The sequence below is a fragment of the Ovis canadensis genome, chromosome 17, assembly GCF_042477335.2.
Source record: "Ovis canadensis isolate MfBH-ARS-UI-01 breed Bighorn chromosome 17, ARS-UI_OviCan_v2, whole genome shotgun sequence".
In the NCBI taxonomy this organism is placed as follows: Eukaryota; Metazoa; Chordata; class Mammalia; order Artiodactyla; family Bovidae; genus Ovis; species Ovis canadensis.
In genome coordinates, this window is record NC_091261.1 from 28,319,837 (window position 1) to 28,332,230 (window position 12,394).

General features: G+C 43.5%; 1 protein-coding gene across 2 annotated transcripts in view; it reads right to left on the reverse strand.

The window, feature by feature from the left end:
• Positions 1-1,444: 1,444 nt before the first annotated feature.
• The window catches only part of MGST2 (microsomal glutathione S-transferase 2), a 34,941-nt gene continuing 23,991 nt past the window's right edge, over positions 1,445-12,394 (reverse strand). For both annotated transcript variants that reach the window (XM_069557088.1, XM_069557089.1), the window contains 3 exons: positions 6,482-6,552; positions 2,415-2,496; positions 1,445-1,669 (listed from right to left, as the gene is read on the reverse strand). In XM_069557088.1, coding sequence (XP_069413189.1) covers positions 1,540-1,669; positions 2,415-2,496; positions 6,482-6,552 — 283 coding nt within the window. In that variant the 3' untranslated portion in view covers positions 1,445-1,539. The remainder of the gene's footprint in view (positions 1,670-2,414; positions 2,497-6,481; positions 6,553-12,394) is intronic.

Sequence of the window (12,394 nt, forward strand, 5' to 3'; positions counted from 1 at the left end):
TATAGTTCAGATACTGTAGAGATTACAAAGTTTTAATAATGGGCTGGTGGGCCCATTTTCATTTTCTACATGTGTGGTTTAACCAAACTGTGTGTGTGTGTCTGTATGTGTTTTCAGTTTACAAATTTAAACAGTTCCAATTTAAATGCAAAATTCAAAGTGTTTAAAAATCCCAGAGAGTAAGATGTGGAAAAGTTGTGGGTTTTTTCTCACTTCCACAGGATATGAGTCTGTAGAAATTGTGCTTTCAGGTCAAAAATTTGCACTCTCTCTTCCTTTATTGTCTTCAACGCACAAAACAATTAAAATGTCACAATACAAATCACTATAAATGATCAGAATAGGAAAAAGTAAAAAGACCATAGAATCATGGCATTGTGAGATGTCAATCCCATTTTATCCGAGGAAAAGCCGGAGGCAGAGAGCTACCAGGGCTGCGGTAGGAGAGCCAGTGAGTGGTGGAACAGGATTAGCGCTGACTGGCTCTGGTGTCTTCACTTTTTGCTACACGACCTCCACTACGAGCTGCCCTAGCCAGAGTCAGAGAGCTAGTGATTCCAGGCTGATGGTTCTCAACGTGCTCTGGATGCAAGAGGTGCTCATATCTTCTCCCCTTCTATTCTGAACACACTAGTGTTTTAATGCATTTGTTTTTCTCTATTACTCATAGTCTCTGTAACTGCCTTTGTACCCATACACCGAAAAGTCCCAAAAAAAGCTTCAGGCTGTCACTTTCTTTAGAAAAATTTAGTTCTCCTGATACTAAAAAAGCGTTATATATGCTCATAATTCCAATTCCCTAAGGTTCCTGAAGACTCATGCCCATTTTACAGATGAAGAAAGTAAAGGTCATCAGTCTGTGCCAGACCGTGACTGCACGTCAGGGTCCAACAGCAGCAGGCCCCCAGCCCCGCAGGACAGGGGACGTGCAGTGGAACCCAGCCTAGGTTCTCCAGTCATGACCATGACCTCTCTTTCCCCTATCCAGGGGCAAGGTATTCCCCAGGCACTCATCTCTGGATGGTTTCTTGAAAATGACAGATTTTCTTTTCTTTTGTAAAGTCCATTTTCACAACCAGCTGTGTCTTGTGCGATTAGTTGAGGACTCTCTTCTCTGGCTACTTTATGTGTCTGCTGATTCCCTCCACCATCTGTGGCATTCCTGCAACCAATGAAGTGGGCTCAGAGCCTTTTCAGCACCTGTCTGGAACTCCCCATCATGAGAGAAGCAGTCTTAGAGGCAAGTCATGGTGGTGGTCCATGGAAAGCCCCAGACACAGACAGGTCAGGTTGCTTTCTACCCACATGAGCAGCCATGACTTCAGCATGTGCTTCTAAAACCAGGGCTCAGCACACATCCACTGATGTTAGGATACTTTCCCCTCAGAGCAAATTTCAGGAAATCTAAAAGGTATATTTCTATAAAGCCATTTCACAAAAGAGAGAGAATTGTATTTCTTTTAATGGAACAAATGGCACCATCTAACTTTGAGAGTGGAAACATCTCCTATAAGCATTTGCACAAAGGAAGGTGAAATGTTAGAAGTGCCTCAGTTTCTTGGCAATATCGATGTCCAGGTATTCATCCAGAAAGCTGTTCAAAATCCCCACGGCACCTAGGACAGTCAACAAGGCCAAAACCCCCAGACTCAGCCGGAAACCAGTGATTCTGTGGGCAGATATGAGAGAGACAAAGGTGATGAATAAACAGGGTTGTAAGGAGGAAGCTGGGGAGCCTGGAGCAGACCTCTCCTATGAACACTGCCCAGAACTTCTATGCTGTTGCCATTCAAACATTTTGATTCATCAAATAAATTAGAGAAGATGCCTACCTCCTTTGAACATTCAAAGGATTATCAAGGCTGTGCAGGATTATTTCCTCGGCAACTTTTGGGAGATAGGGCTAAATGTTTGCAAGGATTTAAAGTGCAGTGGTCAAAGAGTGCACACTTAGAGCACAGTTTTATCCCTTCAGTTTTCTGCCTCACACCTAAGTGTGGAGGCCTGCTGAGACTTGGCCGTGGGTAGGCGCAATGGCACCCCACTCCAGTACGCTTGCCTGGAAAATCCCATGGGCGGAGGAGCCTGGTAGGCTGCAGTCCACAGGGTCGCTAGAGTTGGACACGATTGAGCGACTTCACTTTCACTTTTCACTTTCATGCATTGGAGAAGGAAATGGCAGCCCACTCCAGTGTTCTTGCCTGGAGAATCCCAGGGACGGGGAGCCTGGTGGGCTGCCGTCTCTGGGGCTGCACAGAGTCGGACACGACTGAAGCGACTTAGCAGCAGCAGCAGCAGCAACATGCATCATTTTTGTCATCACAGCCACAGATGCTACACTACAGGAACAGGAGGCTAATATAGACCATCCTGCTACTTTCTGTCCAAATACACAACTCTTGGGTGCTCCTTACCTTTTTTTAGCAGCTTCTGCATATCCCCAGAAATACTGGTGACGGGAATAGATGTACACCAGACCCAGACAAGTAGCAAAAACTAGAGAGAGAAAAATAAATAAATAGCAAAGACACAGAACATGATTGCAGACTCTCAAAATACGGTGTGAAAACTGAGGCAACACTCACAAAACGTGTATCTGACCAAAGGCTTGTGTGTAGAATATATAGAAAACTCAGACAATTCAATAATGGAAAAAAAAAAACATTTTTTAATGGATAAAATACTTGAATAGAAGATTCACATAGCAATATAAGCAAGTGTACCAATAAGCACACGAAAAATTGTTCAGCATTATTCAACATCATTTGATATCAGCAAAACCGCAATTTAAAACCACAATGAGGGGACTTCTCTGGTGGTCCAGTAACCGGTTAAGACTCCGTGTTCCCAATACAAGGGGCCAGTGTTTGAAGGGACTTAGCAGCAACAGCAGCAAGAACTAGATCCTGCATGCTGCAACTGAGACCCAGTGCAGCAAAAAAACAACAACAACTTGAAAAGATGTTCCCTCTCATTTAAAAATAAAAATAAAGCCATAAGGAGATGATGCTACTGCACACCTACCAGGATGGCAAAAGTTTTAGAAGAATGACTGCACAAGTTGTTGGGGATGTTGGAATCCTCATACGTTATTGGTGGGAATGCAAAACAGTACGGCCGCTTTGGGAAAAGATCTGGTAGTTTCTTAAAAAGCCAAACATAACTTTTTGACCCAGCAATCCTTCCTTTCCTGTGTATTTACCCAAGAGAAATGAAAGCACATATCCATAAAAAGACCTGTTCAGAATATTCACTGCAGCTTTATTCATAACAGCCAAACACTGGAAACAGCTGGGAATCCATCCACAGGAGAATGGATAACAGAACTGTGATAACCATACAATATGGAACCCCACTGTCGATGAAAAGACATAGACGACTTGCAACAGCATGGTGAATCTCAAAAACATTTTGCTGAGTGAATGAAGCATTATATGATTCCAATTATGGAAAGTTCTAAAGTTGGCAAAACTAAGCTATGATGAAAAGCATCAGAGTACTGTTTGCCTCTGAAAGGGACTGGGAAGAACCTAAGGAAACTCTCCGAGTGGTAGTCATGTTCCACATCTTGATAGGGATCTGAGTGACCCAGGTTTATACATTTGTCAAAAGTCATTAAATGGTACACTTGAGATTTGTGCGTTTAACCAAATGCACATTTTACCTGAAAGAAATGTGGAATGCAGGGTGATGTTCTGTCATCTTGTCCAGTAAAAAACAATCTCAGTATCTTTCTTGTACTAGAGACCCTCTCTTTCCTCAGCAAGTCACAGATGCAAATCACCAGAGCCCTCTTGACAACACCAGAAGTCTGTTTGTGGGACTCTGGTATGATGGATAAAATTAAATTCATAATTTTACTAGGTCACAAGCTTTTTTTTTGTTTGTTTCTACTACATACTGTACCAAGTATCCTTATTCTAAGGTTTGAGGTTAGCAGTAAAAAAAGACACAAGCTCCCTGCCCTTATGGATTTATCAGCAAAGACAAAGGGGAAAATGAGAAGAGAAGCGCAGACTTGAATATGCTATGCAGGAAACAAAGTGGGGTGGGCCAGGGGGAGCTGGGGGCCCATCTTTAGGAAGGGGTCAGGGAAGGCCCCTCTGAGCGGTGCTGTTTGTGCTGGGCCCTGAAGGATGAGAAGGACAGGGTCCGGCAAAGAGCTGGAGGAGAAGGGCTGGCCGGGCCACCTGGCCTCTGAGGAAGGGGAGATCCTGAGCGCACCGGGGTTCTTGAAACTCCCTTTCTAAGCAACTACTCCCACAAAGTCAATGAGAACTGATCAAGGCAGTAATAGGCCACCTAACTCTGGATGAGAAAGAACGAAAATTACAACGAGATACCCAAGAAACCCTTCCCTGACAGGCAGGCAGCCTCATTCAGCCCATCACAGTGAAATCCAAAGGGTCAAATGGCACAGGCCAAATGCCATCACCAAAAGGCTCTTTTCTTATTAGTTGTGAATGTGGTCTCACCTGACAAGAAATTACCCTCTCTGCCCTTAAGGGATTTTAAAAAAAAAAAAAAAAGGTGAACTGGAATAGAGTTAAGTCTTTCTCTGCAGGATATTTTATCTGAAATTTCTCAGTTGACAGTAAAAAAAGTTGTGACAGGGTTGGTGGCTCAGAGGTTAAAGCATCTGCCTGCAATGCGGGAGACCTGGGTTCGATCCCTGGGTCGGGAAGATCCCCTGGAGAAGGAAATGGCAACCCACTCCAGTATTCTTGCCTGGAGAATCCCGTGGACGGAAGAGCCTGGTGGGCTACAGTCCACAGGGTCGCAAAAAGTCAGACACAGCTGAGCGACTTTACCTTGCCTTTGAAAAGCAGTTAAATTTTGGTTGATTTAAATATTATCAATCAAATGTCAAATGCAAATAAGGCCATGAGAGTTATCAGAGAAAAAAAGAGATTGAATTTCTCCAAAAAGGTAGTTGGTGCTAATCTGACCTGTGAAAGGGCTAGGCAGAGTTTCATTAAAGCCCTCAGCTCCCTAAGGATCCCCCATTCAAATAGAAAATGGATATTTACAAAATTTCCAGTAGACCACAATCTTGGAAACTCCTAAGAAAAAGCACATGGGTTGTTGGTCAAATACCTCTAAACCCTGCTCTGAACTTGAAAGGTAATTTTCTCCTAAACTGGTGAATGCTAAGGTGGACAAAAGAGTTAACCACTCTGTACTTCAGTTTCCTCACCTATAAAGCAGAAATTATGGAACCTACCTCATAAGACGCTTACTTCTTGGAAGAAAAGTTATGACCAACCTAGAGAGCATATTCAAAAGCAGAGACATTACTTTGCTGACTAAGGTCCGCCTAGTCAAGGCTATGGTTTTTCCTGTGGTCATGTATGGATGTGAGAGTTGGACTGTGAAGAAGGCTGAGCGCCAAAGAATTGATGCTTTTGAACTGTGGTGTTGGAGAAGACTCTTGAGAGTCCCTTGGACTGCCAGGAGATCCAACCAGTCCATTCTGAAGGAGATCAGTCCTGGGTGTTCTTTGGAAGGAATGATGCTAAAGCTGAAACTCCAGTACTTTGGCCACCTCATGCGAAGAGTTGACTCACTGGAAAAGCCTCTGATGGGGGCAGGAGGAGAAGGGCATGACAGAGGATTAGATGGCTGGATGGCATCACTGACTCGATGGACGTGAGTCTGGGTGAACTCCGGAGTTGGTGATGGACAGGGAGGCCTGGTGTGCGGTGATTCATGGGGTCACAAAGAGTCGGACACGACTGAGCAACTGAACTGACTGAACTGGCTGACTGACCTCATAAGAGGTTTTTAATCCTATAAGTGGTACATAAGAGATAATATATGTATGACACTTAAAAACAAAGCTTGGCAGGGACTTCCTTGGTGATTCAGTAGTTAAGAATGTGCCTTCCAATGCAGGGGACATGGGTTTGATCCCTGGGGAACTAAGATTCCACGTTACATCAAGGCTTCTGAGCCTGCATGCCGCAACTACTAAAGCCCGCAGCTACACAGGAACCTGTGCTCTGCAACAAGAGAATCCCACATGCCACACCTAGAGAGAAGTGCCCACACACCACGACTGAGACCCAGAGCAGCCAAGAAATTAATTTTTTTTTAAAAAGTACCTGGCATGAAGTACTCAATATTAGCTATAGCTATAGTTATTAGCTATAATAACTAGGGTGAACTGTTAATTCTGTGTTCTGTTCCTGCAGATAAATTAGAATTTATAGAGTATTAGACTTGAAGACAAAAATCACATGTCATCTGCATTCTGGAGTCCCCCACATCTGGTTTGTTCCAAGTTATTATTAAAAAAAAAAAAAAAGAAATGAAGCCAAAGTTAGCCTATCTGTAGCACACGGTTCTTTGATGCAAACAGACAGTGCTTCTTTTGCTTAAAACAATTTCCAGGATCCATAGATGTGCAGGTGAATATCTGCTACTTAATGGCTGTAAGGACCACAGTCATCATGAGAACAGAGTTGTCTTTTAAACTTACCTTGGTTGAAATACCATCCAGCCATCCACAATGTGATTATGAATATTGGGTAAAACTCCACACAGTTTTGCCTGCAGGAAAAAAATAAAGATGTAGGTTATTCTATGAGAAAACTATACACCAAAGCAGTGAATTTTCACCTCGAGGTAAATGTCCAGCCTCTTCTTACAAAAATAACACAAGAATTAACCTAAAGAGCATAAGTGTCCTTATAGGTAAAAGTAGTCTTTCAAGTGAATGAGTAAGTCACTTAATCGTATACAATTCTTTGGAATCCATGGACTGTAGCCCGCCGGGCTCCTCTGTCCATGGAATTCTCCAGAGAAGAATACTAGAGTAGGTAGCCATTCCCTTCTCCAGGAGATCTTTGTGACCAGCGATCGAAACCAGCTCTCCCTCATTACCAGCAGATTCTTTATCATCTGCACCTCTAGTGTTTCAAGGTGAGACTCAAACATTTTTCAAACCACAGAGCAGGGCCAAGAGTCACTCTTTTACATGTAAGTTGCCAGCAGTAGAAATGAATTTTAGCTCTTTTTCCAAAAGACAGGCCTAGAGATGGTTCCAATTCTGAGCCTAAAGATCATTTTGAATCTTGTCTAAATAACCCAGTAGATAGCTCATTCATATTAAATGGATTTCTTGCCCAGAATTCTCTTGCATCCAGTGCCTTCCATTTGAGTTGCTCATCATATTAAATGGTTTTCAAAGAAATCCCCTAAAACCTCCTGAAATGAATGAAGCATATTCCATTCCGATTTTATGGAGGAAAAAACTAAAGGCTGAGAACCCAAGCTGACAATGCCTCCCAGAGAATCAGAGGAAATCTGTGTCGTCTCCAGACCCCAAAGCTCTGTCCTAATGTCAAGTCAAATTGCTTCTATTCATAGAAGACTTGGGTGGAAATTTTGATACTATTTTAAGCAAAAGGGAATCATTATCTGGGAACTATAATTAATTCGTCTGCACCTAGCAAAAAGGAAAAAGATGAATTATATTCATCTTCCTTCCTGTGCTATGCCCCCAAGTGATCTTGGTTAGGTTGGCTGAGCTCTCTGCTGACAATATCACAACGAGGTAAAAGAAAACTTTAATGTAATGTGTAATAAGGTCTTAAGTCAATCCTGGTGGAAGAGTCATAGTCTACAGGATTAGAAGTGATCCTACATCCTTCCTTTAAGGATGCATGTAGGATCCTTAAGCCTTAAAGCTTGAGTATGTGAGGTTACGAGGCAAATGACCAAGAAACAGTTGATCCTTGTTCTTAAAGGCTGAGTCTTCTAACCCAGGTCACCTTGAATGATTCTTTTCTCTCTCTTTCTTTTTTCCCTCTTCTTTCCTCAATGTGGCGGGGTAGTTGGGGGTGGGGGGTGTTTTGTTTTGGTTTGTTTTCTTTCGTGACCAACATGCTAACATGGGAGGCTCTTAAACGTCCCTCCTCCCGCAGGTGCAATGAACGTGCAGACACACACAGAGCAACTCCTTCTGTGAGAAATCCTGACACCAGCTGAATGACTCGTACACATCAGGCAAATAAGGAAACAGCCATACTGGGGGTTCCCTGGTGGCCTAGTGGCTAGGATTCCAGGCTTTCACTGCTGTGGCCCAGGTTCAGTGCCTTGTCAGGGAACTGAGATCCTGCAAGCTGAGTGGTGTGGCCAAAAAAGGCCACACATACTCCCCTCACCCCTATCACAGCATCATACATTCAGGAGGAAATCCTCAACCCCAAGCTTCTCCCTGAGGAGCAAAGGGGTTAGACTGCACATCTCGCACTCCAGGTTTAAAGACTTCCGCCTGAGGGCTGGTTTTCCCAAAATGCAACCCCACAGGGCTTGCATCCATGAGACCCACAGGACTGTAGCAAGCAAAGAAGCATTTCTTAACAGAGTACATGAACACTCAGTACAGCTAACCATCTGGGGCTCAGTGCAGAGGAAGCAGGCAAAAATCATGTCTCCAGTCTTCCTCTAGAGAGGGTCTGCCTCCATACTTACAACCTGATGCCTGGAGACCCTGCTTCTAGTTTAGCATATATCCAGGGGCTAGATGAGATCCTCGCTGGAGCCCATGGGAGCTGATGAGCACTTCCCTTACCTACTGCCTTCAATTCACTCCACTGATAAAACGAGATTGCCAGCATCTGTCCAGAAGGAGTTTGCATACACATCTGGCACCCTAGCTTTTGCAGTTGCTCCCAAAGGGACAGGCCCCCAAACTACCCAGCTCTGATAGCCAATGAGGCTTGCATACACAGGTCCTACAGGACCATTGCAAGCAATGAAACAGTTTTAAACTTGGTGGGCCAGAAGCGGGTGGGAAGATATATTCCAACTGTTGAAAGAAAAAACTGCCAACTAAGAAAACTCTACCCTGCAAAGCTGTTCTTCAAAATTGAGGGAGAGATAAAGAATTTTAGAAACAAAATCTGAAGGAGTTCATCACCACTAGACATGTTAGAGATGTTAAAGGAAAGTCTTCAGAAAAAAACAAATACTATATGATATCACTTATGGGTGGAATCTAATAAAATACAGCAAACCAGTGAATATAAACAACAACAAAAACAAAAACCATAGAACTCATATAAGCAGACTTAGGGGAAAATATCCTTGACATTAGCCTTGGTAATTATTTTTTTGGATTTGGCACCAGAAGCAAAGGCAACAAAAACAAAAATGAACAAGTGGGACTAAATCGAACTAAAAAGCTTCTTCACAGCAAAGGATGTCACCAACAAAATGAAAAGGCAATCTGTAGAATGGGAAAAAAATACATGCAAACCACAAATTCGATAAGGGGTTACAACCCAAAATATAGAAAGAACACATACAACTCAATAGCAGAGAAAATCAAACAATTAAAAAATGGGCAGAGAACCTGAACAGACATTTGTCCAAAGACATAAATGACCAACAGGCACATGAAAAAGTGCTCAACATTGCTAACCATCAGCAAAATGCAAATCAAAACCGTAAAGAGATATCACCTCACACTTCTTTAAATGGCTATTATCAGAAAGACAAGCAACAGTGCTGGCGAGAACTTGGAGAAAGGAGACGCGTTTTGCACTGTTGGTGAGCATGTAAACTGACGCGACCACTATGGAAAACAGTATGGAGATTCCTCAAAAAATTAAAACCAGAGCAGCCATATGATCCAGCAGTCTCACTGCAGGGCAAATATCCAGAGGAAATGAAATCACTATCTTGAAGAGACATCTGTATTCTCGTCTTGATTACAGTGTTACTCACAGTAGCCAATATGGAAACAATCTGAGTGTCCAACAGTGGATGAATGGATAAAGAAATATGATATACACGATGGAATATTGTTCAACCTTTAAAAAGAAGGAAATCCTGCCACTGCCACAACCTAGGCAAACCAGCAGGGCATTACACTAAGTTCAATAAGCCAGACAGAGAAAGACAAATAGTGCCTGGTACCACTTACATGTGGAATCCTAAAAAAAAAAAAAAAAAAGATAATCTCATAGAAACAGAAAATAGAATGGTGAGTGCCAAGGACTGAGGGTGGGCAAAGTAGAGACAGCCTAATAAAAGGGTTCAAACTTTCAGTTATTAAATTAATAAGGTCTGAGGATCTAATATGTAACATGGTGACTCTAGCTGATAACACTTTATTGTATCATTGAAGTCTGCTAAGAAGGTAAAACTTTGGCCACCTGATGCAAACAGCCAACTCATTAGAAAAGACCCTGATGCTGGGAAAGATTGAGGGCAGGAGGAGAAGGGGACAATAGAGGATGAGATGGTGGGATGGCATCACCGACTCGATGGACAAGGGTTTGAGCAAGCTCCAGGAGATGGTGAAGGACAGGGAAGCCTGGAATGCTGCAGTCCATGGGGTTGCAAAGAGTCGGACACGACTGAGTAACTGAACAAAAGAAAGTAAGACAGAAGTGTTTTCGCAAAAAGAGTAAATATGTAAACGGTAACAGACATGTTAATTAACTCAATGGGGGAAATTCTTTCGCAAATTATGTGTGTGTCAAATCATCACGTTGTATACTTTAAATATCGTACAATTTTAATTTGTCAGTTATACCTCAATAAATCTGAAAAGAAAACCTCTAACAAAAAAAAAGAACAAAGCATAATTATGAAGTGTAATTCTTTCCTCATTCTCCATAAAATCTACAGGAAATTGCAGATGGGTCAACTCAACCTTATTAGTTTTTGACTCAACTGCCTGAGAAAAAACTCCCTGATCATCACTCAACCATCTCTTAAAGCTGGGTAAGAAAGCTGCATAATTAGCTGCATAACTCAGTGCTCACATAAAGCCCACAGCCAGTGCAGAGTCAGAAGCGCGAGTGGACCTTTCTAACCCCTCACCGGCAATGACGACAGTGAAGTCACCCACTCAACCCTCTCAAAGCCGGGGGACCAATCATCAGACCCCTGGCACATCAGAAATGCGGAATGCAAATGTCAAAAGCTTTCCTCTTCATTGTCTACTCCTGTCTTTAAAGTCTCGAAAGACCGACAGAATGACCTAAGGAATGCCTCATCCAGACTCGCACTGACACCCTCACAAATCATTGCCACAACTTTCTCACACTAGGGGAAAAACGGAGATTTGCCTTTCTGCCCTTTCCCCGCCCTGGCACTATTTCGCTTGTGATGGTTGCTTTCTCACTAACGTAGGTCGCTGCAGTTGTTTAAACAAAAAGACACTTCATAAATGTGAGTGGTCAGAATAATTACAGCTATGTTAAAAATCACTTCCTTTTCCTCTGCTAAATCCATGGACCTGTCTTCCATGAAGCAGAAGAGAATAATAGCAGAAGAATGCTCTATTTTCCACACTGGATGTTTCTGTGATCCTTTTTGGAAACAAAACACAATGGTCCTTTTATCTAGAACCTTCCCTGGTAGCTCAGTCGGTAAAGAATTTACCTGCAATGCAGAAGACCTAAGTTCAATCCCTGTGTTCGGAAGATCCCCTGGAGAAGGAAATGGCAACCCACTCCAGTATTCCTGCCTGGAAAATGCTATGGACAGAGGAGCCTGGTGGGTTACAGCCCTTTTATAGTCCTTCCATCCAGTCTTGTAAAACACCTTGCTGGGCTGCGCTTAGTCACTCAGTCGTGTCCAACTCTCTGTGACCCCATGGACCGTAGCCTGCCAGGCTCCTCTGTCCATAGGATTCTCCAGGCAAGAATACTGGAATGGGTTACCATGCCCTCCCTCAAGGGAGTAAAACACCTTCCAATATTCCAAATTTAATGGTTAAGTTTTTCCACAACACGACTCAAAATTAGCCACAATTGAGATTTTTTTTTTAAAAAATCACCCTTGAAAGCAGTCCATTTTATTCTTCATAAAAATCTTAACTATTTAGAAGGGTTTTTTTCCCCACTGCACTAGTGGTCCTGGCTGGGCACATGAGGTAGAGCAACGGTGTTATATAAAAGCATCCCAGCCAAGCCCAGGCTACTCTGCAGAGACAGAAACCTCTCGGGTCTGTGACCCCTGTGGGCATCCTTCCACACGTGCTGAGATGTACCAGCACTTTCGTGTCTCATCTACAAGAGGAAGAGGGCCTCTGAGCAAGAAGGGGTGAGGAAAGAGGAGAACAAACATATGTTCAAGGGTCTCCCGCACACCCACCCAAGCCAGGGAACCAGTTTCACCCCTGAGTGGAGACCAGGCTGAAAGCTGAAGGACGGTCTTCATGAAAGGACTGCTGAGACTCCAGACGCCAGCAGTGCTGTGCCGCAGACGACAGAAGCGGCAAAGAGCTGGGGAGAGCCACCGCCCCCACCTCCCGCTGGCCCAGACCACAGAGCACCCAAGAGCAGTCACGGAAGGCTCTAGAACCTGGGAGGGGTCCCGCCCTCACAAGACGGGGGGCCTGGGATAGGGCAGTGGCACGGCCCCTCCCGTC